Source organism: Anabrus simplex, chromosome 3, assembly GCF_040414725.1.
Source record: "Anabrus simplex isolate iqAnaSimp1 chromosome 3, ASM4041472v1, whole genome shotgun sequence".
Classification (NCBI taxonomy): domain Eukaryota; kingdom Metazoa; phylum Arthropoda; class Insecta; order Orthoptera; family Tettigoniidae; genus Anabrus; species Anabrus simplex.
Window position 1 is genome coordinate 139,417,457 of NC_090267.1, and position 25,539 is coordinate 139,442,995.

The 25,539-nt window shown below is 38.5% G+C and overlaps 1 protein-coding gene across 1 annotated transcript in view; it reads right to left on the minus strand.

The window, feature by feature from the left end:
- Positions 1-1,677: 1,677 nt before the first annotated feature.
- The window catches only part of LOC136867115 (chondroadherin), a 1,785,188-nt gene continuing 1,761,326 nt past the window's right edge, over positions 1,678-25,539 (minus strand). Inside the window, exon 6 of the mRNA XM_067144219.2 lies at positions 1,678-3,788. Coding sequence (XP_067000320.1) covers positions 2,676-3,788 — 1,113 coding nt within the window. The 3' untranslated portion in view covers positions 1,678-2,675. The remainder of the gene's footprint in view (positions 3,789-25,539) is intronic.

Below are 25,539 nucleotides of genomic sequence, written 5' to 3' on the forward strand. Positions count from 1 at the left end.
GAAAATGGAACAACTTGTCAAAATTCCAGAAAGTCCAAAATTACCAATGCCGAACGTCAAAGCGCGTATCAGAAATAGCTCAAAGTTAAGGCAGCCGAGCGTTATGAGCTGAATTCCGTGCTTCTAGAACCCCAGTCGAGCACATACAGGGTGTTGCGAAACATGTAGGAACAAATCGGGGGCGGATCGTACAACACAAAACAGCACAAAATGTCCCCATGAACATATGTCCTACAGTAGATCGTTTATGAGTTACTGACTTTCCAAGTTTGAACGGGAACTATTCGTCCTTGGCTGCATGACCACCCTCTAGGCCTTCAGTCAGAGGGTCCTGGATTGGATTTCGGAAGTGGTGGGGATTTAAATCGCGTCTGGTTAATTCTTCTGGATCTGGAACCGGATGTTTGTACAACACTTCCCTCTTCGTATTCAGACAACACTCCACACCAACAACCATCACAGGCACAAGCAATATTGAATAAATTCCTCAACACAAGGTTGACCTTAGGAAGGGCATCCGACCGCAAAATAGGGCAGAGTCTAATTGCGCGAGACAGTTCACACCTGCGCCCACACTGGTGTGGGAAAAGCGCTAGAAGAAGGAGAAGTATTGGCATATCCCATGTCGAGTGTCTGTCGTCATCTTGGTGTACCAACAGGGTTACTGCCTTCTAATTATAGGAAGTTCCTTGTTCCACACGCTGGCCAAAGTACTGCAATGTCAGTAAGGGCAATTCTGACTCAAAATTTAATCCCAAATCAGCTAATAATTAAAATAGGCGTAGTTAGTAAACGATCAATTGTTGGGCATACTTTCATAGAGAATTGTTGTGTTGTTTTGTAATGTAATTGAAATATATATATATATATATCCATCCCCTTCTCCCGATTAATCCTTACATGCTTGAAAATATTCTTTATACTTGCTCCAGTGTTGGAAATTTGAGTTTTGCATTCTCTAAAGTTCATAAAAAACGAATTTCAATTGAGATTATCTGTCCAACAAAGTCCCAATGACTATGAATGGTACAAATACAGAATCAACTTTCACCCGGTAATGTTGACATCGGTCTCTTACTATAGGCATGTTACTTCCCATACCACAGGCATACTTTGCCTTGAATGTGTTTAGCATCAAAAAATGAAATGTCAGTGATATTTCAAACCCACACCGACTAAATACTTTATTTCAGTAATATCTATAACGCGCTAGGTATTGTACGTCAACCTTTGTGACCATGACCCCGTTGTAACCACAGCGAAATATTTTTGTTCCCTATCCTACAATTCATTCGTGAAATTTCGCATGAATATATTTTTTAGTACAAGATGGCATATTTAATCAGACAGTAATACCGAGTGCATAGAAACCGTTTGCTTCTATCCGCTAGATGCACCAAGATTACTTCCTATCTTCCTAATTTACGAAGGAGATGATTACCGTTTCCTATTTTGCAACTTAACGAAAGAATACAGCAAGAAATGAACAGTTGCAGTACATATAATTCCATCAGAAACTCTCTTTGTTCATTCATTCTCTGACTGATAATATTGGTCTTGCCCAGCTTAAGAGTATAATTCTTGTAGGAGCCTCCTCACGTTGTGACGTGCATTACTAAGTAATTAAACGGTTCTTTGATATTCTCTTGTCCTCCACTCCATCTTATGTAGGCCAGAACGTGTTTATTAATACATTAGCAATCATTTAAAGTTAGAATATGTTTGGCGAGTTGACATATAAACACAGAAACATAAATAAGGTTCCACGGATTTCAAAAGAGCTCCTTTCCATTTACTTGTATTCATATTCACAAAAACTGAGGCTTACACTCGGCTATGCAGAATACACTCAAATATAGTCTTCTTTTAACACTTCACTAGAGTGCATGATGTTTGTCTTATATAGAGCAGCGTTCACCTTGTTCATTATCATTGTATTACACCACGTCAACAGAAGGAAACATGAAAATAAAATGCATTGAAAATTTCTCAAAAAGTTATCATAAGCATTTTAAGACACAATAGAAGACTGAATATCCGTCGTCCTTAGTAGAAGGGGTTACATTTCAATTATCTGTAATATGCCATCGTAATGTCACTAAAGTTCGTCATGATGAACCACATACACAGTACGAGCACCGTATAATTCTATTTCTCGGCATGAATACTGTATGTGAAACAGACGATGGTCTAATAAGTCACCGACGGAAACACATATAACCTGCCTTTAGTGAGTGTTTTACCGCAACTTCGATTTATCATATTGTGCAGATTTGCCATCCTTGTGCTCTTTACGTATGTAATTTAACATCCTCCGTTAACAACAATTACAGCCCTACTGAGTTTCAGTCAATTTTATACCTCCGAATATAATTTTATAGAACTTTTCCAAATTGTACAGGTTCTGTTTTACATTAATGTAATATTTACACAACATTTAATACATCCTTTCACTTAATTGACAGTTAAGTGTATTTCCTTCAGATAAATGCTTTCATAGACAGCGTCCCTAAGAACCATATTATATTTGAATGTTAATTTATCAATCGTTCCAATACTTTGACCATACTGAACATACAACACAAAACAAGTAAGAACTGGACTTTTAGTACGCTCTTATTTCTTCGATTTCACCTGGAGAAGAGTTCATTCTAATGAATAATGTTCTACTACCCTCATCTTGACGACAATAACGTAAGAAGGATTATTAATAACTCCAAAACCAACAACTGCCTCCAGTTTTCTGCAGAATAAGGTTTCAAACTCGTTGCTTCAGAGCCTGCTGGACCTTTGGATGCTTCCAAGTTTCCCCTCGTTACTTGTTCTTGACATCGGCCGATGGAGTCCAAGTCTAAGGTGTCCATGGGCCGTCCATTGACTTCTAGCGGCGAAATACAGAAGTTCTTTGCACGAAAATCCACTCCTGTGGTGCTGTTTGCGAGTGGACTTTCCAGGAGAGTATGAATGTGACAATCACATGGGAAGTGGTTATTAACAACGCTTAGTGTTTCTACTCCTTGAATAACTACCGCACCGGGGAGTGGCGTTTCCAGCAAGTGATTGCCATGGATACGTAGAATCCTCACTCTGTTTACAGGTCTGATAGCTAACTCTTGAACAGCATCAATTTTGTTGTTGAGAAGGTTCAAACTACCCACCTGTGTCATGCCCTCGAAAGCACCAGTGCGAATAATACCCAAGTCAGATTCCTGTATAGCTAATACATGGACATGACTTAATCCACGAAATGTATGAGGTTTCAAGGAGGTCAAGTCCATGAAGGCTAGTTTTAACAAACCAACGGTGTCTAGTCCACTAAACGCATCTGCTTCTACGGATCTTATTCCTGATGGGAATATAAGATGTTCCACATTTGTCAGTCCTGAGAATGCAGAGCTCTCGACCTTCTGGATGGGATTGTTGTTGAGGAGTAGAAGGCGTACGTTAGAGGTTCCAGCGAATGCATACCCTTCCACTCGTTGAATACGGTTGTGTCCTAAGAAGATGGCTGTAATATTTTGAAGACCTGCAAAAGCAAACTGCGCTACCGTAGTGAGAGGTGTGTGCTGAATGGACAGTTCCCTGAGACGAGGTAATCCACGGAATGCGAATGGCTTGATGATTGAGATGTTGTTCCCGTCGAGTGAAAGTTTCTTCAAACCTCGAAGTCCAGCAAAAGCGTCACTCTTGATGATAGGGAAGTGGTTCTTGGTCAGTGACAGATGTTCAACTGTAGGTGGAAGTAACTTGATGGGAATCTCCGTCAGTCCACCCGTGTTGCAAAGCACCTAGAAACAAATAACGGTTACTATTAATCTAGGAATTAAAAATAAATATTCAATGCACAAGGTTTTAATTTAAAACAGAAATATTTTGCTTTTATAATAATGTAGGCTAAATTTCTAACAGATATTATATTCCTAAAAGAGAAAAATAATATTTATGGGAATATAGGAGAATGTTTCTTATACATATAGAATGTAACAATCGGGGGAAGTATACAATTTAGGAAAACTGTATGGAGAATAGACAGAATGTAGGTTGTTCTAAATGACGTTTGTTATAGGAGTGGTAAGACAAAGTCTGGAAGAAATAGTTTTCAGGGAATCATGGGAGATGTTCGTTGGTGATGGTAGGGGTATTGGTGGCGTTTTTTATAATATTATTTGAAGGATAAATTGTAAGAGATCTTCCTCTAGAAGAGTGAATTATTGGTTAAAAAAGAAATGTCATGAGAGGCTTGAAAATTATCATCTAGGTCTCGTAAACTTTATACCATCAGGCTCAGGAATGAACAATATTTGACCAATGACTGAACGTTGGAAACTGTGGTTAGGATGCATGTTCAATTTTAAAGTATGGATTTGGGTATAATTTATTAGGTAATGTGAATTACAAGTTACACCTTACGAAAAGTTTTCAATGACAAAGGGGAAGGAACACAATGTAAAAATTGGCTTCATGACAATGTACCGACTCCAATCATTGCATAACAAAGACACATTTTTGGTGAATTTTCATGTATAGGTTTTGGCCTATAACTAGTAGGTCAATGGTCAATTAATAACAATATTCTCTTACTCATCTCTGATACTAATCTGATGAGAGATTTCACATAGTAAGGAATTAGTGACAAACAGGGTTTAGATCTTCATCTTCGATATTCAGCAGTGAATAAATAATAATAATAATAATGATAATGATAATGATAATGATAATACATTTAATTACGCACAATGAGTATAAATACAAGACATAACAATCAAACTTCCGTACAGAATATTGTTAACGATTCCGTCCTCAATTTGCACTTCAGAATATGGTACCTTTCACAGAGTTCACCATATCTCCTGCAATTACAGTCGCTGCATGGAACCTGAAAATAGTTCGTTAAGCGTAGTTTGAGATGAAACCTGTGGACTGAAAGCCTAGATACTAAATGTCTTAGTTCATTACCTCCCATGGTCCACTTCTAGTAAGTCATGGCGTCACTCGGATAGAACTCCTCCCATATGTTGTCCTTGTTGTGTAAACAATCATTTATTAGCGTATGCCGGGAGAAACTTCAAACGCAACTCTTCAACATAATACAGCTCTCGTCAGCACAGAAACAAGTCGCGAGGGAGTGTACTTAGAGATAAGTAACGTAACAAGCAAATCGCTCGCTTTCGAAAGGACGATTTCAGACTCTCGATACTCATCATTTTCGTCTTGCTAAGAAACGTCTATAATATATAGGTCTTTACTGGGCTGATTTTCAAATGAAACCATTCTGTAACTGTCTTTAGAGACAAGCTGATTAGATGTTGTATGCCACTTATTGCTTTGGTTGCAGTATAACAGTTTCTTAACGTGGAGAGAAAATCGGTTAAATGTCTGCAATGTCACTCCCAAGTATCTAAAAAGTGTTACAGACTTCAATTGCCGGTCGTCAAACGAAGGAAAACCACGTTTATCTCCCCTTATGAAAGTCACAGAAAGAGTATTTTCTTCATACATTCTGAATTTAGTTCTTTCTTCTCATTTAATCACGGAACGTCGAAATTGACGAGCAGACAGCCAGATGGCGTCAAATCGAAATGTCTGCACACGGTAGCTGAGGTCATACGATTATTATTATTATTATCACATTGTTAAAATCGATTCGTAGATCTGGGTCCGATGGTGACGGTAAGGCTATATCATCGGAATGCATGAGCAATTTGACATTATTTTCTTGACTCTACGGATTAGGTAGTATCTACTGTTACAATAACGAAAGTCAGTGGAATAACGGGGTCGTCATGGAGAATTCCAATAATAATAATAATAATAATAATAATAATAATAATAATAATAATAATAATAATAATAATAATAATAATAATAATAATAATAATAATAATTGTTTTACGTCCCACTAACTACTTCTTAAGGTCTTCGGAGACGCCGAGGTGCCGGAATTTAGTCCCGCAGGAGTTCTTTTACGTGCCAGTAAATCTACCGACACGGGGCTGTCGTATTTGAGCACCAGGATCGAACCTGCCAAGTTGGGGTTAGAAGGCCAGCGCCTTAACCGTCTGAGCCACTCAGCCCGGCATGGAGAATTCCAACAGTTGACGGAATTAGGTTTGATTTGCAATGCCATCACTAATTTCAACCCACTTGTTGAACAGGTTTTTGATGAGTAAAATAACTTAGAAACTCGTTCCGGTAATCTTCTGTAGTTTCCGTAGCGCAGAGGTGCTCAGCAGCGCACCCTGTGAGGTTAGCCCAGTGCGGCCGGGCTGGCGTGACGTAGACACGGGCAGTATAAGATGGGTATGCTTAGCCGCCGTCTTGGTTTATACATGCGCAGTGGGCCATGTGATCAAACTCTAGTTTCTCCTACGGGCGCTCGTTTCATCACATTGAACGTATTGATTTAATCATTGCTTGCATGGACAGAATAGTGCTATATTTGTGTGGATATTTATTGCATAATGGTGGGTTGTTCTGCACCTAATTGTAGTAATGTCTCTACTGCGGAATGCAGGTTGTTTAGATTCCTTTCTGGTCTGCATTATGCCTCCACTGGCTCGGCTACACCTACTTCAACTGCTGACTTAAACCTGCATCCAGCTCCCACTGACATTACTACACCCCTTAATTCAGTCGCAATGATCATTCAATATTCAGCTCTGTCCCCAAAGTCCGGCAACAGGAGTTCAACTTCCAAACACCACAGTTACAATATTTGCCAACTAACCTCCTATGACATAAATAATTTGTTTAACTTTGGTGGTAGTACAACAAACGCATTATTGAAAACCAAGATCTGTGGTAGCCCTATATGCAGACAGGTTTTAAACTATGAGCTTTCTGACTCAAGCTCTGAAACTTTCGCATTTTTTTAAATAAAATGGGTGGTCTAAAGAAGCCAAATTGTGATGTTATGAAATAAATTTCTTACTTCGAGTTCATTTTTAGTAACTATAAGCATTATATAATGCAAAATGGTGCAAATACTGTAATGGAGAAAACTTTGAATGATAAATGTACCCGTACATGTTCTCCAACGTGCTGTAATTTAAAAGAAAAAGTTGGTAGACACTTCTTCAAAATTTGATCCTATGCTGTTGTGGACTTTAACAAGAATGTAGGGAAACGAGGTAGAATGTATGGGACTACTTCGGAAAAGAAGAGAAAAATGTAAACTAGGAATGGAATGTTATTGTTTTGCAAATACTGTAATAAAAGGAGACAGTAAATTTGTAAATTATTACTGAAATATCATTTTATATTGTGCTGTGTGAGCAGATTAACCAATAATGCAATCCTTTGAAGTTTAATAAGATGAGCCGTGTTGAGAAATAATACTACTTCTTCACAAACCAGAAGAATCTTTGTAAGAAAAAAAAAAGGAAAGTACTCTTAACTTCGCCAAAGTCAATTTTTTGTTTTATTCTCCACAGCTCTTAGGTCACTCCGCTTACAAGTCACTGGTAACTGAGTATTGGGTTGGAAGATAAGTTTCAGCTGTAGAAGTAGTTACTCTATTCCTATTTTCTTCCCGAATGTAATTTATAATAGCAACATTTGTTTCATGAATGTTCGGTTGAATAAACTAAAATCCTCTGTTCATTACAACTGCATAAGCAGATGAGATTCATAACACTGACCAAAAATTAAGTTTATTTTGCACATAGAATGTATTTTTTTAAATACTGGTAAATAAGGAAAGGGACAAAATTTTAGAAGAAAGAAGTAAACTTGAAAAATCCCAGTTACTTGGGTGTGTTCGTCATCGTAAATCACATTTCAGCGTTATTTCTGTTCGAAGAATATTTTTCTTATTGCTTCGACAACTTTGAATCAATTTCACGCAAGTAATCTATCACAATTTATATATCTTCGACACTGACCGATTACCACGTCAATTTCCACGATTTAAGAATTACAGTAGCCTATATCAATACCACGGTGTCCCTCATTTAATTTTACGGTACCGCGGCTCATAGCTTACGAACAACCTATTCTACTTATCAAAAATATAATAATAATAAATAATAATAATAATAATAATAATAGTAATAATAAAGCGATTTTAGTAAGCTATATTTTCTAATATCTATCCAGTGAGAGCACATGCCTAGTTTGTTTATTTATTAAAATACAAATTATCAACGACCTTGCTTTTACAATCACCGTCTCGAGTAAAAATTACACAATAATGTACGAAATATACTAATATTTACGTTGAGTAACCGTTTGAGTAGTACTGAGAATGAGTATGTTTACAGTGTTTTAGTTTAGCATTACTTTTTAGCGTGGAGAACAGTAATAAAAGAGAATAATAATGTTATTTGCTTTACGTCCCAATAACTACTTTTTTAAGGTCTTCGGAGACGCCGAGGTGCCGGAATTTAGTCCCGCAGGAGTTCTTTAACGTGTCAGTAAATCTACCGACACGAGATATACAAGGCTGGGGAGGTCAGCTGCCTTACCAACGTAGTGCAGGAATGAACCATAATGGTGGGCGAGCATACCTAGTCTTTAGAGAGCCCTAATGGGCAGCTTACGTAACAAGCATACGTCACAGTGAAGCGAGAGAGCGAACACACTTTGCAAGGAAGCGAAGGAGAATTGATGCTCGATTGTGATTACGAAGCTCTCCTCTGCTACTCAGTGAAGTGCTGATTGGAATACATTATTTAAAATAAAAACTCTATAATCGCAACTACAAAAAAGCTGACCTTTTCAAGATATTCCAGTTTGATTTATACTGCCCTCGAAATAAAAAGTCAGTTTTATTTCCTTATATTTATTTATTTATTCATTGAAAGAAAACTGATATGTTGTAACTTTTGTGTTACTATTTAAAAAGGTACAGGGTCTAATTGTACAAGCTGCGATTTACAATTCCTTGCATGGGAATGACGGTATTTTCATTTTGAAAGAGTAAAATTCCTGTTATTCATTAAGCAAAAATTAATATAATTACATAATTCAACAATTATTCTGCACATTGCTGTAGTGTTGTGTGACTTTCACCGTTCAATGAATTTCTGAAAATAGTATTTAAAATTTAACAGGTGTCCGGTGATAATAGCTAGCCTCTAAATGGCGAAAGGGAGTTTCATCACGAGGGAGGTCATAGATATTTACTACCCAAGATTAAAGTAGAGCGACAACAACGTAAGTATATCTACCAGGTAGATGTACAGTTTGCCTTGAAATTAATAACCTCATTGGTGTTATTCCCTGTAAGCTTGATTGGATTGTTGGTGAGCTTATCAGATAATTTAAACCCAAACAACCACAGACAACAGTTTATCTACCTTAACTCTGCATTATATTAAAACTGTTACTAAAGCACCTCTTAAAATGTATGAATGAAAATTGTAGTTCATTACGTACATTATAGAAATATTTGAGGTTGTATGCCTAACTCTTCATTGTATCCAGTCCAAATGCATAAAATGCAATGAACATACATAACTTTTTCGTTATAATGTAAATTAAAAATGACGTGGATTTCTGCCCTCTTTCTTCATTATTTTCTGCCTCCATTTCAAACCCGGGTATCGCAGCAGTGATCGAGAGTGACAGGGAGAATTTCGCCCAGCCTTCACGGCCTATGACGTATCCACCGTCAGTGGTGGAACAGCATACGCTGCGCTCATCGCCTGCCAGCGGGACGGAATACCCAGCGTGAGCACCGCAGCTCTAGCAAGATACTGTCAAAAACTATAGAAAAATCGATTAAGATTGCATGTCGTTTCCCTCTTGGCAGTGGCAAGGTCTCCTCTATATCGCATTGAAGGCACCGGATTGCTTGAAGTGTCGATCTGCTACACCTGAAACCAATGGATATCAGACAGCTTGTCTTCAAGGCATTCCATAATGTGCGTGCAAAACAACGCAGTTAGTGATTTTAAAAGCGTGCCCCCAGTGTAAGTCTTCTGTAAGAATTGGACCTGCTGTGTTGTCTTTTCCTTTATACAACATTTTAATCGTCCAGCATTCAAGTATTCTACATTGCCGTAAGCACACGTTCAGAAGAAGGACGAACTTTCAGATGTTCATTGTAGGTATTTAGAATAGAATAGAATAGAATAGAATAGAATAGAATAGAATAGAATAGAATAGAATAGAATACAATAGCATAGAATAGAATGCAATAGAATAGAATAGAATAAAATAAAATAAAATAAAATAAAATAAAATAAAATAAAATAAAATAAAATAAAATAAAATAGAATAGAATAGAATAGAATAGAATAGAATAGAATAGAATAGAATAGAATAGAATAGAATAGAAACTGGGGAGAGAGAGCATTCGTTTAATGCAAGTCATTAAATTTTGATGCATGCATCACATTGTCCTCTTATAATTATTTGACTACTTCACTATATATAATTTATTTTGTCCTAGACGTTAACAATGTTATATAGTCTAGGGCAACGTGTATCTTCCCTTTCCTTAGCTTATTTAATGCCTACTTTCGTGTCACTAATTTTTTGGAGTATCTTACCATTAGCAACATGCCTTATGATTGAATTGAACGTGGGGATGACTGCATGAATTTGTCCTGACTGCCTAAATGAATGAATGCATGGATGAATGACAGCGCAGGAATAACTTGAATTTATAATTGCGGATGAAAGGAATATATACGGCCTAATTAGATTAATGAGTTGATCGATGACTGCATGTGTGAATGAATGCATTAAATGCCATGTCCTCTCTTCCAGTCACGGATAACCACCAACTGAGAAGAGAGTTTCATGAAGGCATGAATGAATGATTGAATTAATTAATAAATGAAGGTATTCAATTCACCTGTACTTAAGGGCTGAATTAGGAAAAGAAGATAATGGCATGATAATACAACAATTTATATATTAGGTCTACTACATTTGATATTATATTTAACCAACTAGTAATTATAATCATTATTCTAGGAGAGGCAGGCCTCTTAGTCATCGTATCCTTCCTTATCATTATCGCTCCTTTATCCTTCTCTTTCGCATTCGTTTTGATATTTTATTTCCTTTTGCCACATACTTCTTAAAAATACAAGAACATTGCTGTTATTCCCGTTCTAATGCACTCTTTATTTAATAGTTTAACAATTGTGTAGAATTTTCTGTCTCTCTCTATTTTTGTTTTGTATTCACCTTCCAGATATTTAACTCTCAGTGCTTCGGTTGCCAATTGTAGGAATATGTAATCCGATCCGTAAGCTTCCTTATTTTTCAGTATTTGAATAGTGTCTGCTTTTCTTCCTGCATAAAACCCTCGAAGTCACAAATGGCTTCATGTGTTAGTACAGGGTAGTTAACTGGGCGCGTGTCACTAACCTGGAGAATTTGCCTCCCAGACATCCGTTGATATGTTTCTTGGAAATGTACGCTGCCTTGGACAAAGAGCTTTCAAAGATTCTTGTTTTGCTTCATCAACCATAAATCCCTCTTCCTTTCCTCTCAACAGAATTTTTTTCTACGGCAACCGTACCTTGGTATGCCATTCCTAACTTTTAGTAATATTCTGACAGTTCTTCGGGTAGCGGCGATTAGGAGGCGACTGCCCCCACTCCCGCTCCCAACTTTACGGTGAAAACACTACATTTTTATTCCATTTTAGTTAAATAAAACTAGGAATTACAGGAGTTATTAAAACACTCAATTTACACAAGTCCTTTTGTCTTATCAGCTGATTCTTTTGTTTATTTTATTTTATTATTAAAGAAACAATTAGCGGAAATACGCACAAGATGTGTTTCGTCGCGGCTAACCGACTTGTATAGCGCTACAGCAAGTAGTAGAGACATTGCATGGTGTGAGGAGGGGTAGCGGAGGCATAGTTTTTCAAAGGTCATAGACTCACGTAAGCTACTGTATGATTCACCCGCTTGCCGCCCGCATTCGCTAGTCTGCAAGTCTCTTAATGTGCAGTCAAATAGTAAATGCTTTCAATTGTATATTTACGCCGTAATTCTGTTTAATTGTAATACTTGTGTAATATTTTATTGGTAAAGTTTAATTGTATAGTATCAAAATCTCAAAAAAAAAAAAACTTTTTTACCCCATTTAAGTTGGCAAACTGTCAACCTTTACCTCTCTGTCAAACTTCACTCAGAACATAAAAAACCCATTTTGTAATTTATTTTTTAGTTTTGATGCATATGCCGCGATATACCCAAAAATCCGGCTACGTTTTGTTGTCTGCACATTTTCTTGCCCCCCTACTTCTAATTCTCAATCGCCGCTACTGGTTCTTTCACCCACTGCATTATATACACAAACAACCACACAGAGTCTAGTTCGTACTACAAGAGCATTCTTAGACTTGCGCAGAACAACGAATGATGAACTTTATCTTTGAAGAAACATGCGATACCCCCTTTTGGTCTAGCAATTGACCTTTGATCTGCCAGGTTAGGTCATGTATTGCATAATGAGTGTTAAAATTACACTCTGATGGCAAGAGATATTCTACAAATACTGCGACATCACATGATTCAAACATAGTTCGAACGCAGTGTACTATTCCTAAAAGAGCTCCTGTGTTCCAAGACAGCAGATTAAATTCCTGAAAGTTGTCTTGTAGCTCGACTGCTGTTGAATTGAGACTCGTCCGTTTCCCCAGCGGTATGGAAATGGAATCGCCTAACCAGAATGATTTTTAGAAAAATAGACTGTTCCATGTGGCCGTGTGATTAGGTACGACGATAAATAGGGTTAAAAGCCAGGTTGTGACTTTCATTAATTGGAAAAGTGCTCTCTGTTATAATTACTGCGTTGATGGGCTGAAATTTCCATATGGGGATCATTGTAAGTACCTACGTGTTAATATAAGGAAAGATCTTCATTGGGGCAACCACAAAAATGGGATTTTGAATAAAGGGTACAGATCTCTGAGTATGGTTATGAGGGTATTTAGGGATTGCAGTAAGGATGTAAAGGAGAGGGCAAATAAGTTTCTGGAAATACTTCAACTAGAGTATGGTTTCAGTGTATGGGACCTCACCAGGATTACTTGATTCGAAAACAAAAAAGAAAAAAAAATCCAAAGAAAGCAGTTCAATTTGTCCTGGATGATTTCCGACAAAGGAGTAGCGTTACGAAAATGTTACAAAGTTTGGGATGGAAGACTTAGGAGAAAGGAGACGAGTTGCTCGACTAAGTGGTATGCTCCGAGCTGTCAGTGGAGAGATGGCGTGGAATGGCATTAGTAGACGAATAAGTTTGAGCGGTGTGTTTTGAAGTAGGAAAGTTCACAATATGAATGAAATGTTGGAATTGAAGACGACAAATTGGGGAAAATATTCTTTTACAGGAAGAGGAGTTAGACATTGGAATAATTTACGAAGGGAGATGTTCAATAATTCTTTTTTCAATCATTTAGGAAAATACTTGATAAACAACGGATAGGGAATCGACTACCTGGGCGAATGCCCTAAATGAAGATCAGTGGGAATTGATTGATTGATTGATTGATTGATTGATTGATTGATTGATTGATTGATTGATTGATTGATTGATTGATTGATTGATTGATTGATTAATATCAGTATCCACTTTGCAAGCCTTGTTGATACCTTTGGTATTGTATTGGTCACCTTTAATTACATTGTCCTGTAGAAACTTTATATCGTCTTCCATTTATGTCTCTGTATGATGACTGTCTACATTATATCCGTAGCCAAGCTACCTTTTCTGTACTCTTCAACTAACGTACCGCTACCGTGTTCATTAGATATTTGATTTCTTGAAATCATACTTGGTGGTTTAAGGACTATTTTATACTTGGTGGTTTAAGGACTATTTTCCTCATAACCATTCTCCATTGTTCTTTCTGGAAGTTATAAGGTTATAGAAGACATTCGATGACCTCGGACATATACTTACTTCTTACTTCACCCTGCTCTGAATATGATAGAGCTTTTCGAATTTAAACCAGTACAGTATTTTTACAACGTCTTTCAAATTCCTTATTTCCTCCCGGATTGCCTTCAACTCTTCCCTTCAATTTTCTAGCATGACCAAGTCATGTTTACACTCGTTGCATAGCTAAATGACTGAACATCTAGTCCTCTTGATTGTTGCGAACACGCCTTCACTAATTTCTGCGCAGTCTTTATGGTAGCTTTTTTTTTTTTTCTTTTTTCTTTTTTTTTTGCTAATTGCTTTACGTCGCACCGACACAGATAGGTCTTATGGCGACGATGGGACAGGAAAGGGCTAGGAGTGGGAAGGAAGCGGCCGTGGCCTTAATTAAGGTACAGCCCCAGCATTTGCCTGGTGTGAAAATGGGAAACCACGGAAAACCATTTTCAGAGCTGCCGATAGTGGGGTTCGAACCTGCTATCTCCCGAATACTGGATACTGGCCGCAATTAAGCGACTGCAGCTATCGAGCTCGGTCTTTATGGTAGCATACCTTGTAAGAACAGTCACTTTCGACCGCTATCTCTGTTTTAATTACCAATTCCTGCATTCTCCATATGATACGGTAGTGTCTAACCAATCGGCTTCTTTACCTGACGTATCGGAATATGAAAAAAGCGTTTTTTATATAGTTATTCTCGAAAAATTTCAAAGAGTAATATTGATAAAATTGTCGTTTCTCAGCAGCACACTTCAGTTATTTAATGGACTCGATTACACAAAGACCACGCTATGTTTTCTATAAATAACTCTGCATGAAGTACCTCACTTTATGTAGATAGTAACTTAGTTGAAACACTACTGACACAACACTCAATAATTCTCAATTAATTATTCTTAATAGCATACAATTTATACCATAAACCTTCTTTGTTCTTCTCGTGTATAATAATAATAATAATAATAATAATAATAATAATCGTTGTTTGCGGCTTCAATTACCGTTTGCAGACATATTGATTTGACATCATTTAGACTATCTTCGTATCAGCTTCGACATTCCGTTCTTGGGTGACTTATTGCTAAGTATTAATTTTTTTTTGGATAAACACTGAACATACCAACAGAGTTATCATAGCATAGCATATAGCATAGAATGGCGAGTGGACCGACTTTATCTGACGGGTTTTAATCACGTATCTTTGGATATGGAAGCCGAGAATCAATCACTGATCCGAAGAGGGAAGTACAACAGTGAACTGACATGTGGTGATGAAGACAGAAATCACCATTAACGATTTCATTCCTTCTTAGTCATGTCAATACAGCCTTCTATGTAGTTACAAATGTATCCAGTACTGAAGGAAATATACTAAGTCACACATCCACTTACTCCCTAAGCCTCTGTAGAACCCTAAGACCCCATGGGAATGTCACTCATTTCTTCCACTGATCTCTGTCCCGAGTGAGTGCTTGTCGATCTATCACAAGTAATATTGAACATGTATTAGTAATTTAGCTCTTCCAAGCGGTTAGTGATCTACAACGATTACGCTGTCATCCTCAATTAGTAGACGGTGTCCAGCTCACAGGAGTGAATTAGTATTTACTACTTGTTATGTCCGTCGTTAACAGGATAATCACGTAACTTGCGTCTTACTGCATTTTTATTGAACACTGTACACAGAATCGGGACTCGAAATGTCTGTATAACGGTTTAATGTCTTAATATTTCGAGGTTTCATTTCTATTGCTAGGTACGTGTCCAAACCGGAAATCGGGATACAGATACGAGTGCTGTATAATATATTTTGACAATATGAAAACCATGAAAACCCAAATAATGAGGTTAATATAGCTCTCAGCACTCTCATTTTATTCTTTCAAACTGACGTTACGGTTTGTGTATGAACGTGCTGTATTTACAACGCTAAGATAATAGTAATTGGACCGCAAAATATACTATACTAAGTCATAGTGTAAAATTTTGAAATACTTAAGGTACGTATGAATTTGTATATGACGGTGTTGTAGTGTTAAGCTAGTAGTAAGCTCAACCTATAGTATTGTAAGCCGTTGGGTTAAATACTGGAAACACTTAAGTTGTGTGTGAATTTGTATATGATGATGCTGAATTTAGAATGTTAAACTAGTAGTACATCTTGTAATATTTTATTTCCATGGAATTGCTTGTTGTTGTTGTTGTTGTCGTCGTCGTAGTAGTTGTTGTTGTTGTTGGATAATTGTTTTGTTAACTTTATTATCACTTGGAATGTTAAGCTAGTAGTAAGCTCAACCTGTAGTACTGTAAGCCGTAGGGTTAAACACTGGAAATACTTAAGTTGTACGTAAATTTGTATATGATGATGCTGAATTTAGAATGTTACTCTAGAAATACTTCTATTTTCTTTCCATGGAATTGCTTGTTGTACACTTGTTGTAGTTGTTGTCGTTATTGTTGTAGGATAATTGGATCATTGCCACCGGGGTATTTCCCAATTGTGATGTATTGATTAATAATAATAATAATAATAATAATAATAATAATAATAATAATAATAATAATAATAATAATAATAATAATAATAATACTTCATGTTTGATTGTTATGATTGTTATGATACTGCAGTCGGCATATACGAAAGTTCACCCTTTTTGTTTGATTTTATCGGTGGAACTTTCTTGGTTCTTTGTGTTCAAGCCATCTCTGGTCTCACACGGATCGTATTGGATAAATATTCAAAAAGAACAGGCAGATGTAAAAAGTCTTCAAAACGTTTCCGGGATGACTTTCCCAACAATAGCAATTAGTTGGCAATTTGCTTTCCGTCGCACCGACACAGATATGTCTTATGGCGACGATGGGATAGGAAAGGCCTAGGAATTGGAAGGAAGCGGCCGTGGCCTTAATTAAGGTACAGCCCCGGCATTTGCGTGGTGTGAAAATGGGAAACCACGGAAAACCATTTTCAGGGCTGCCGACAGTGGAGCTCGAACCCACTATCTCCCGATTATTGGATAGTGGCCGCACTTAAGCGACTGCAGCCATCGAGCTCGATTGTAACTAGTTATCCGTTCTTGGACTCCTTAAACTTTCGTAAGACGACCACTGGTATTTCTCTTATATCCCACTGTCAGGAAAAGTGCAGAACAATAAAGATAGTAAGGAATATTTCAAATACATTTTGCCATGAGCAATTTTCCCGTGAAATCAGCCTAAGATAGGTATATCGAGCATTATGTTTATGGCTGCCTATGTAACCCTTCTCCTGCTGAAAGTTTCAACAGCTTAGCTAAGATTATACTTGGCCTTATAAGAAAGCGATATAGGCTACCAAATTTCACGAACATCTTTTCTTCCCGCAGTACAGAAATTAAAGTAATCAGGCATGGGCCATTATTTGTCATGTTCGGTATAAAACCCAAGAATGAGTTTAATATTTAAAATGTACAGACGGAAATAAGGTTTTATAGTTAGATTGGTGGTTTCATGGCTCCTCCTTCTCCTTACAATAGGCTTTAAGTGGCACGATCAGAGATAGATCTCATGGTGACGATGGGATAAGAAAGGGCTAGCAGCGGGAAGGAAGCAGCCGTGGCCGTAATTAAGGTACAACCCAAGCATTTTTAACTGGTGTGAAAATAGGAAACCACGGAGAAACAATTTTAGAACTGCCGACAGTAGGGTTCGAACCCACTATCCTCCGAACGCAAGCTCACTGCTGCGCGCCCCTAATCGCACGGCCAACTCGCGCAGTGCTTTTACGACCCGTAATTGTAGATATGATAACAAGCTTTTGTGCTTTTGCTGTGTCAGGTGACATTCTTTAAGTTACGCAGAGAACTTTGCTAAGTGGCTTCAGGAGAAAATCTTGTGTGTTCCCGAACAAGACTTCTCTTAATAATGAGACCGGGAGAGTTAACCGTGCGCTTAGGGGCGCACACCTGTGAACTTGCATCCGGGAGGTTGTGGGTTTGAACCCCACTGTTGGCAGTCTTGAAGATATTTTTCCGTGGTTTGCCATTTTCACACCAGGCTATACCTTGATTAAGGCCACGGCCACTTCCTTCCCAATCCTAGGCCTTTCCTATCCCATCGTCGCCATAAGACCTATCTGTGTCGCTGCGACGTAAAGCAAATAGTAAGTATATATACTGTATCTAATAAAGAAGGTGTCCGACTCGTTGGCTGAATGGTAAGCGTACTGACCTTCGGTTCAGAGGGTCCCAGGTTCGATTCCCGGCCGGGTCGGGGATTTTAGCCTTCATTGGTTAATTCCAATGGCTCGGGGGCTGGGTGTTTGTGCTGTCCCCAACATTCCTACAACTCACACACCACACATAACACTATCCTCCACCACAATAACACGCAGTTACCTACACTTGGCAGATGTAGCCCACCCTCATTGGAGGGTCTGCCTCACAAGGGCTGCACCCGGCTAGAAATAGCCACACGAAAATATTAAGTAAAGAAGGTGTGAATTTAAGAAGGGTTTACCGTTGGTGTAGAGTAAGTAGTTCTCTCGTTCGTCACTAGATGGCTCACTGTGCGCTAGCCTTCCGAGTGGGAGGTGACTACACCATCTTAGTTACAACTAAGACTTTTCTGCTATCGATGTGCGTTGGGAATTAAACAGCAAGGTCATCAGACGAATCAGAGACGGATTATTTTTTTACAAGTTGGTTTACGTCGCACTGAGACAGACAGGTCTTATAACGACGACGGGCTAGGAGTGGGAAGGAAGCAGCCGTGGCCTTAATTATGGTACAGCCTCAGCATTTGCCTGGTGTGAAAATGGGAAACCACGGAAAACCATCTTCAGGGCTGCCGACAGTAGTGTTCGAACCCATTATTTCCCGAATACTGGATACTGGCCGCATTTAAGGGACTACAGCTATCGAGCTCGGTAAATTAGAGACAAAAGCTGTAGAAGAAACAAAAATAAAATAAAATGAAAACAAAAAATAAAGTGCAACGTAAGATTGACAGGAGAGAAGATTAGAGTTGAATTCTTAATGGGTGACAACCACATAGTACTTAATTGATAGCCAGTGTCCCTGTTGAAATTGTTAGGACTTTTACGTACTTCCACAGCTTCTCGTATAATCCTAGACCTGTAGTGTTTAGTGTGGGGAGGAGCTTGAACATCTTGGAACCCGACGATAGGGCTTGACTTGTCTGGCTGGTTGAGACGGATATTACGTTGGCGTTCCTTGATACGAGTGCTAATGGACCGTCATGTTTGGTCAATGCATACTTGCTGCAATTACAGGGAATTTTGTACACCCCAGGGTATTATAGTGGGGACAGTTTGTCTTTGCTTTCATCTAAACTGCAAGCAATTTTTTGTGACGGTGCCGAACATTGCTTATATACTGTCCTTGCGGAGGAGCTTGGCAATTCGATCTGTGGTATTCTGGGTGAAAGTTTCCTTCACTCCTTCACTATGAGTTTTCCCTAGTCGACCCCCTCGGATGCAGGGCTCTATGAATCCGTACATAGTTATAACCGTTACCCTTGAACGTGACTTTGACTGTGTCCATCTCTTCCTGGAAGTGAGTTGTAGGTACACTGGGTAGTCTTCATTTTGAATAGGACTAAGTGTATATGCAGCGTAATAACTTCAATTGTCCCAGGAGTACATTTTCATCTGAATTACATCATAATTGGTCTAGAAAGCTAAGAATAACCGCCGAGAGGATCCGTCGTGCTAACCACACGACACCTCGTAATCTGCAGGCCTTCGGGCTGAGCAGCAGTCGCTTGGTAGGCCATAGCCCTTCGGAGATCTTGCGCTATGGAGTTTGGTTTTTATATACTAATTTTTCCTTTGCTGCGCCGTTTCTTGAAGAGACAGCAATGTAATAATTAGCGTATATATTATCCTGCGTCACACTCTAATTGTGAAAGGTAATCCAGACACACTGTCATTCTGACGTGATGTTCCCAAACATCCAAACGCATTTTCACATTTTTTAAATATTAGTAAGTCATTTCTGTGTCCATCTCTTCCTGGAATTGAGTTGTGGGCCTAAGTACACTTGGCAGTCTTCATTTTGAATAGTAAGTGCTGGTCAGTTGGTGTATGCATTGCAGTGGGACTGGCTGAATGACGTGTAACAGAGCATTCTGGCTCGGTGAGGAAAGAAACAGGAAACTACATGAATCCTAATTTCCCTGGCACGCTTCTTCAGCTACGCGTAGGCTGCTTATGACAGTTGAAGGTCGATCTGCTGAGGATTCAACCAGCCTTCGGGCATGCATACATACATATTATCAAGGAATCCCTGTTCAAAATGTTGACAAAGAACTCTGTTGGAAACCGCCTTAAGATATGATAGTGAAATGCAAACCGTGAACAAGGATTCATATAATTTTTATTTTACATTGCTTGTATCCGAACATGTATCCATTAGGAGCGAGTGAGAAAAGAATCAGTAACTATAATATCATTGTTGATGTTTCTGTCTAAGGAGTACAGTATGTAACTATGTTGGATGAGTAGGAATTTGTTTCGCATGACTAATGTAGTGAGGTATTTTATCACACGGCTACAATCTTGTTTCCAAGCTGTCAGGGAAGATGTTTACTTTTAAACTTGGTTTGAAACTTTGATGACTTTCATACCTCACTGGAGCGTGACGATGAGTGACAGGACACATAATTATGACAGGCAATTATAGCCGACAAGAAATTCAAGTGCAACATGAATCTTGTGAAGGCAAATGTAAACACTTTTCCCTCTTTAGAGCAAAATAACACATATCCGATCCCTTATTTAACTTGTTATCTGCGTACTCACACGTACGTCCTTGGTGGAAGAAGTGGTTTAATTGACATACAGCGCGAATTTCTCCAGAATGCGTCGTGGTTTCTTTAAAGCAGACATACAGATAATGTTTATCCAAAAACCTGTGTTATTACAAGAAACTCCTCCATATGACCTAGAAATTTTCATTTGATGTGTCATTAATGTTATGAGAATATTTGGGCCTATACATTTCACTGAAAAATTAATGTTGACTTTTATCAATGGACAATTTTAAAATCACTCCTTCGAAATTTGACAGAGGAGAAAAAGTCGCATGACTGGATTCAGCAAAACGCATATAACTGTCTAATCAATAGATAAAAATAATTATGGCGTATGGCCTCCGGAAAGCTGTCTCTGTGGATCAGCGGTAGAGTGTCGGCCTCCGGATCCCAAGATAGCGGGTTCAAACCCGGCAGAGGCAGTCGGATTTTTGAAGGGCGGGAAAAAGTCCATTCGACACTCCATGTCGTACGATGTCGACATGTAAAAGATCTCTGGTGACACATTTGGTATTTACCCGACAAAATTCATTAAATCTCAGCCATAGACGCCCAAGAGAGTTTCGGTTTACTCGGTCTGCCATCTAGTGGGCCTAGAGTAAAACGGAACGTCGAAATTGACGAGCAGACAGCCAGATGACGTCAAATTGAAATGTCTGCACACGGTAGCTGAGACCATACTCCGGAGAGGCCTGGTGCAGGTCTTTTTCTAGTAGACGACCTATTAGGCGACCTGCATGTCTGTGAAGATGAGGGCCCTACCTAGGATGATTTCTAATGTTGAATACGCAACACACACCCAGCCCCTGAGCCACTGGAATTAACCAATTATGGTTAAAATCCCCGACCCGGCCGGGAATCGAACGCAGGACCCTCTGAACCGAAGGCCAGTACGCTGAACATTCAGCCAACGAGTCGGACGAATCATTAAATGATTTCATGCACTGGAATTCAATGAGAAAATTACAAGAGTTTCATGGTCCCATAGTTTACTCGATTTATCAATTATGATAATTATTGTAATTTATTGAGGCTCTGATGGAGTCCTAATGTATCTTCGTAATCCTCACAGAGGGGACCAAAGGATCAAACTGAGCGTGAAATGTCTACTGCCGAGCTCAATTAAGTGAGTCAGTTCATACTATTGGAATATGCTACTGGTTCCAGAGAGTTAGGTCAACATTATCTGCATCAATTTTAAGATAATGATTTCCGTTAAAATTCGATGGTTAACCTTTTAAATATAGGCAATAATTTCGTGTATTTTTTTTCTTGTGCCACTTCGCTAGTTCCACAGACTGTACACAATGTCTCCCTTCTCGGGCTGCCAGCTATCTCCTGTGTGCCGAGAAGGCGGATATCGCGATAAGTACGCAGTATTCATACTACGTAAACACATATATACGTGCATACATAGAATAATCAAGTATGGTAATTGTATTAACACGTAAGCCTAGTTCCATCTGCCACTGGATAGCTTGCTGGCCTTAGGGCCAAACGACCCGCGTTCAATTCCTGTCAGGGTCCTGGATTTTAACCTTCGTTGGTTAATTCGTCTGACTCTGGGGCTGGCTGTTTGTCCGTCTTCAACATTAGAATACATCCTAGGTTGGGCCCCATCCTCGCAGTCATGCAGGTCGCCCACGGGTGACAACTCAAAAGACCAGATCTCTCTGCAGGTCACACGCTATTAATTATTCCAAACTTCTAAATCAGAGATTGGGGATTGTATTCATCAGTAAATTCAGTGCTGCCATTTTCTGATAAAGCCGTTTTCTGAGAAACTCTTGCACGCAACAGTTTCTGTTAGGTAAGTAAACTAGAAAATGATGTCAGTGGATTTACAACTGAAAGGAATTTCTTTTGCACTAACTCATGGAAAGTTTTGGGTGACACAAGGATTGGGAAGGTAACACCCATGGCCTAGTAGGATTAGAAGTTAAACTGGGAAAATTCCGCTGAGAAATCAACATTCGTAGAGGAGAATATTTTGACTGAAAACGAGTTAATTCCTTACGCGCAATACCTTGATGCGGGTGACGGAATTCATTCGTCATCCCACAATGCGCGTATATTAACACGGAACATATTATAAGAGAGTCTCTTGTTTGTTTGCTACCGGTTTAACGTCGCGCTAACATATCAGAGGTTTCCGGTGCCGCAATGATGAGAAAGGGCTAGGGTTGATAATGTAGCGACCGTGGCCTTAATTAAAGTACATTTGCCCTTTATGAAAATTGGAAACCACGGAAAGATCTCTTCAGGACTACCGACGGTGGGATACGATCACACCATCTCAGGAATGCAAGCCTAAAGCTGTGCGGCCCTAACCGCACAGTCAACCCACTCGGTAGAGAAAGACAAAAGAAATGTAAACGTTGAACGAAAGGTTACACTAAACTCGTAAGTTGTAATGTAGACATCAATTTAAAACTATTTTATTTTTAAATTGGTAAGCCTGGAAGCTTAGACGACTATAAACGGAAGTACCGTTACTCTAGAATTCATTTCAAATTTATTAACTCCACTATTGTGCTTCAATTTTAACATTAAAATTGATATTAATAATAATATTCAGACTTGTAACATAACCGAATGTAATTATCACTTAGCGGTTCCCAAATAAAATAAATAAATAAATAAATAAATAAATAAATAAATAAATAAATAAATAAATAAATAAATAAATAAATAAATAAATAAATAAATAAATAAATAAATAAATAAATAAATAAATAAATAAATAAATAAATAATAGTTTTAATTTGCATAAAATGCAGGTAATTTGGCTCCAGATGTCTACGTAGTATCCCTCAATTTAGAATATTAATGGAGATAATAATAATGCAATGATCCATTTAAATAAATTGGTTTTATTTCCGCCTAATTTATTTAGGATATTCAAGTACGCATTCTATCAGCAGGAGAAATCTGACAGCTTGCACATCAGAAATTAAGTTCTGCTGGGTGAGTTTTGCTGTCTCCAGAGAGCGTGTCTCAAAGATAAGCTTGTCCTTGCACGGGACATGTATATCTTGCTCGTTCTTGCTTCCAGTCTCCCAGAGGGTACCACACTGAGTACTCACAAATAAACCAGCTCAATTATATTTCCTCTCGATGTCAGAAACTCCACCTTGGACTTAAATTACTACTACTCTAACTAGAGCTAATTAACTTGAATTGGTTAAAATTATTGTTAAAAGTAGGTAATGGATTATTGAATCTAACGCGAATGTGAGCGAATATTTTAAAGCATCCTCCAGGTGAGTATTTAATCAAAACTGAGCTGCTGTGACTTTATACAAAGGGACACAAAGGACGCAAATATATGATTCATTCATCTAATGTGAAGTTGCTGTCTTAAGAATAGAAGGACTGTGACTGAGTTCTTGACTAGTAACTCAGCAGAAGTGGCGAGAAAAGTGCTGCACAAGTGGTTGCATACACCTGAAGGCGTGATGTGAATCCTCTCCACTCACAGATCGGACGGTGAAAGTCATATACATAATATCTTCAGAAAATGTGCAGTAGGGAAATTTGATCCCTTCCGCTGTTCGTTTGTCATGGCTAGGGAGAGGAAGACGTTCACATCGTTGTATTTTTATTCCCTTGACTGAGAAAAGCTAGTACTGTTCTGAATGGGATATACCTGTCTTCCCTGATATAACTACCGTACACACGTACATGGAGATTATCAACAATCTCCTTTCGAACATACTGTATTTTGATGCTTTCAAGTCGCTCTGGGTTGCGGTACGTTAAATGCAACCGGATTAATGTATGTAGTTACTAAGGTGGCCTTCAGATAGAAAACTGAATTTCTCTACTGAGTATGAAAATGAAAACCTACAACCTGTTTTCCAGTCATTGACCGGGTCAGGGGTGTAATGAATGATTGCAACATATATAGGCTGTTATTACAATGGGGTCGCCACTCCCAAGGTGATTTTATTAATGAGTGATAAATGCTATGAAATGATAATGGAGAGTGTTGCTGGAATGAAAGTTGAAAGGGAAAACCGGAGTACCCGGAGAAAAACCTGTCCCGCCTCCGTTTTGTCCAGAACAAATCTCACATGGAGTGACCGGGATTTGAACCACGGTATCCAGAGGTGAGAGGCCGACGCGCTGCCGTCTGCGCCACGGAGGCTCTTCTCTACTGAGTATAAATCGTCTAAACTATATACATAAAGTTGTAAGGGGTCTCCTGTCTGTACTTTCGTATATTTTGCTAATTTGTCAGATATTTATCCACTTTAGGTCAACTCAAGACCGTATCAGTGGTTTTTATCTTTCGTGTCTGTTTGTCCGGCTGTTCCATGGATTGATCGCGACCAAACTTCATATCTAGAGTATACTCATCCAGGAAAAGGTATATATAAACATATTATTTAAAAATCGCTGAATAGACTGGAGGTTTCTACCAAAACCAGAACAGATTTTTTCTATTTTCTCTTATACTATTGATTCTATGTCCAATCCGAATACCATATATGAAACTTTCCTTCATTTTAAACAACTTTTGTTGTGTATATAATTTCGCTTAATCTTTAAATGACGGAAAAAATTTGTATTTTTTGCGGGTTTCACGCTCTGTATTGAGTGATGGACACCCGCGCAAACCGACAACGAACCTACCTGTTACCATGACAACGTCCCTGGCTGCTCGCCAGCAGGGAAGTAACGTAATGCCGTCACCGTACGGTAACCTACAGGTACCTGAGAGTGTTCGAAATTTCCAAAAGGGCCATTTACAAATGTGAAGGAATCTCCTGTGCTAGATGAGTATTCTGAAACTGATGTTAAGAGATCCATCCAGGGAGGATGCTCGGCGGGAAGTAGAACATACGCGAGGCACTGCTTGCGATTTAG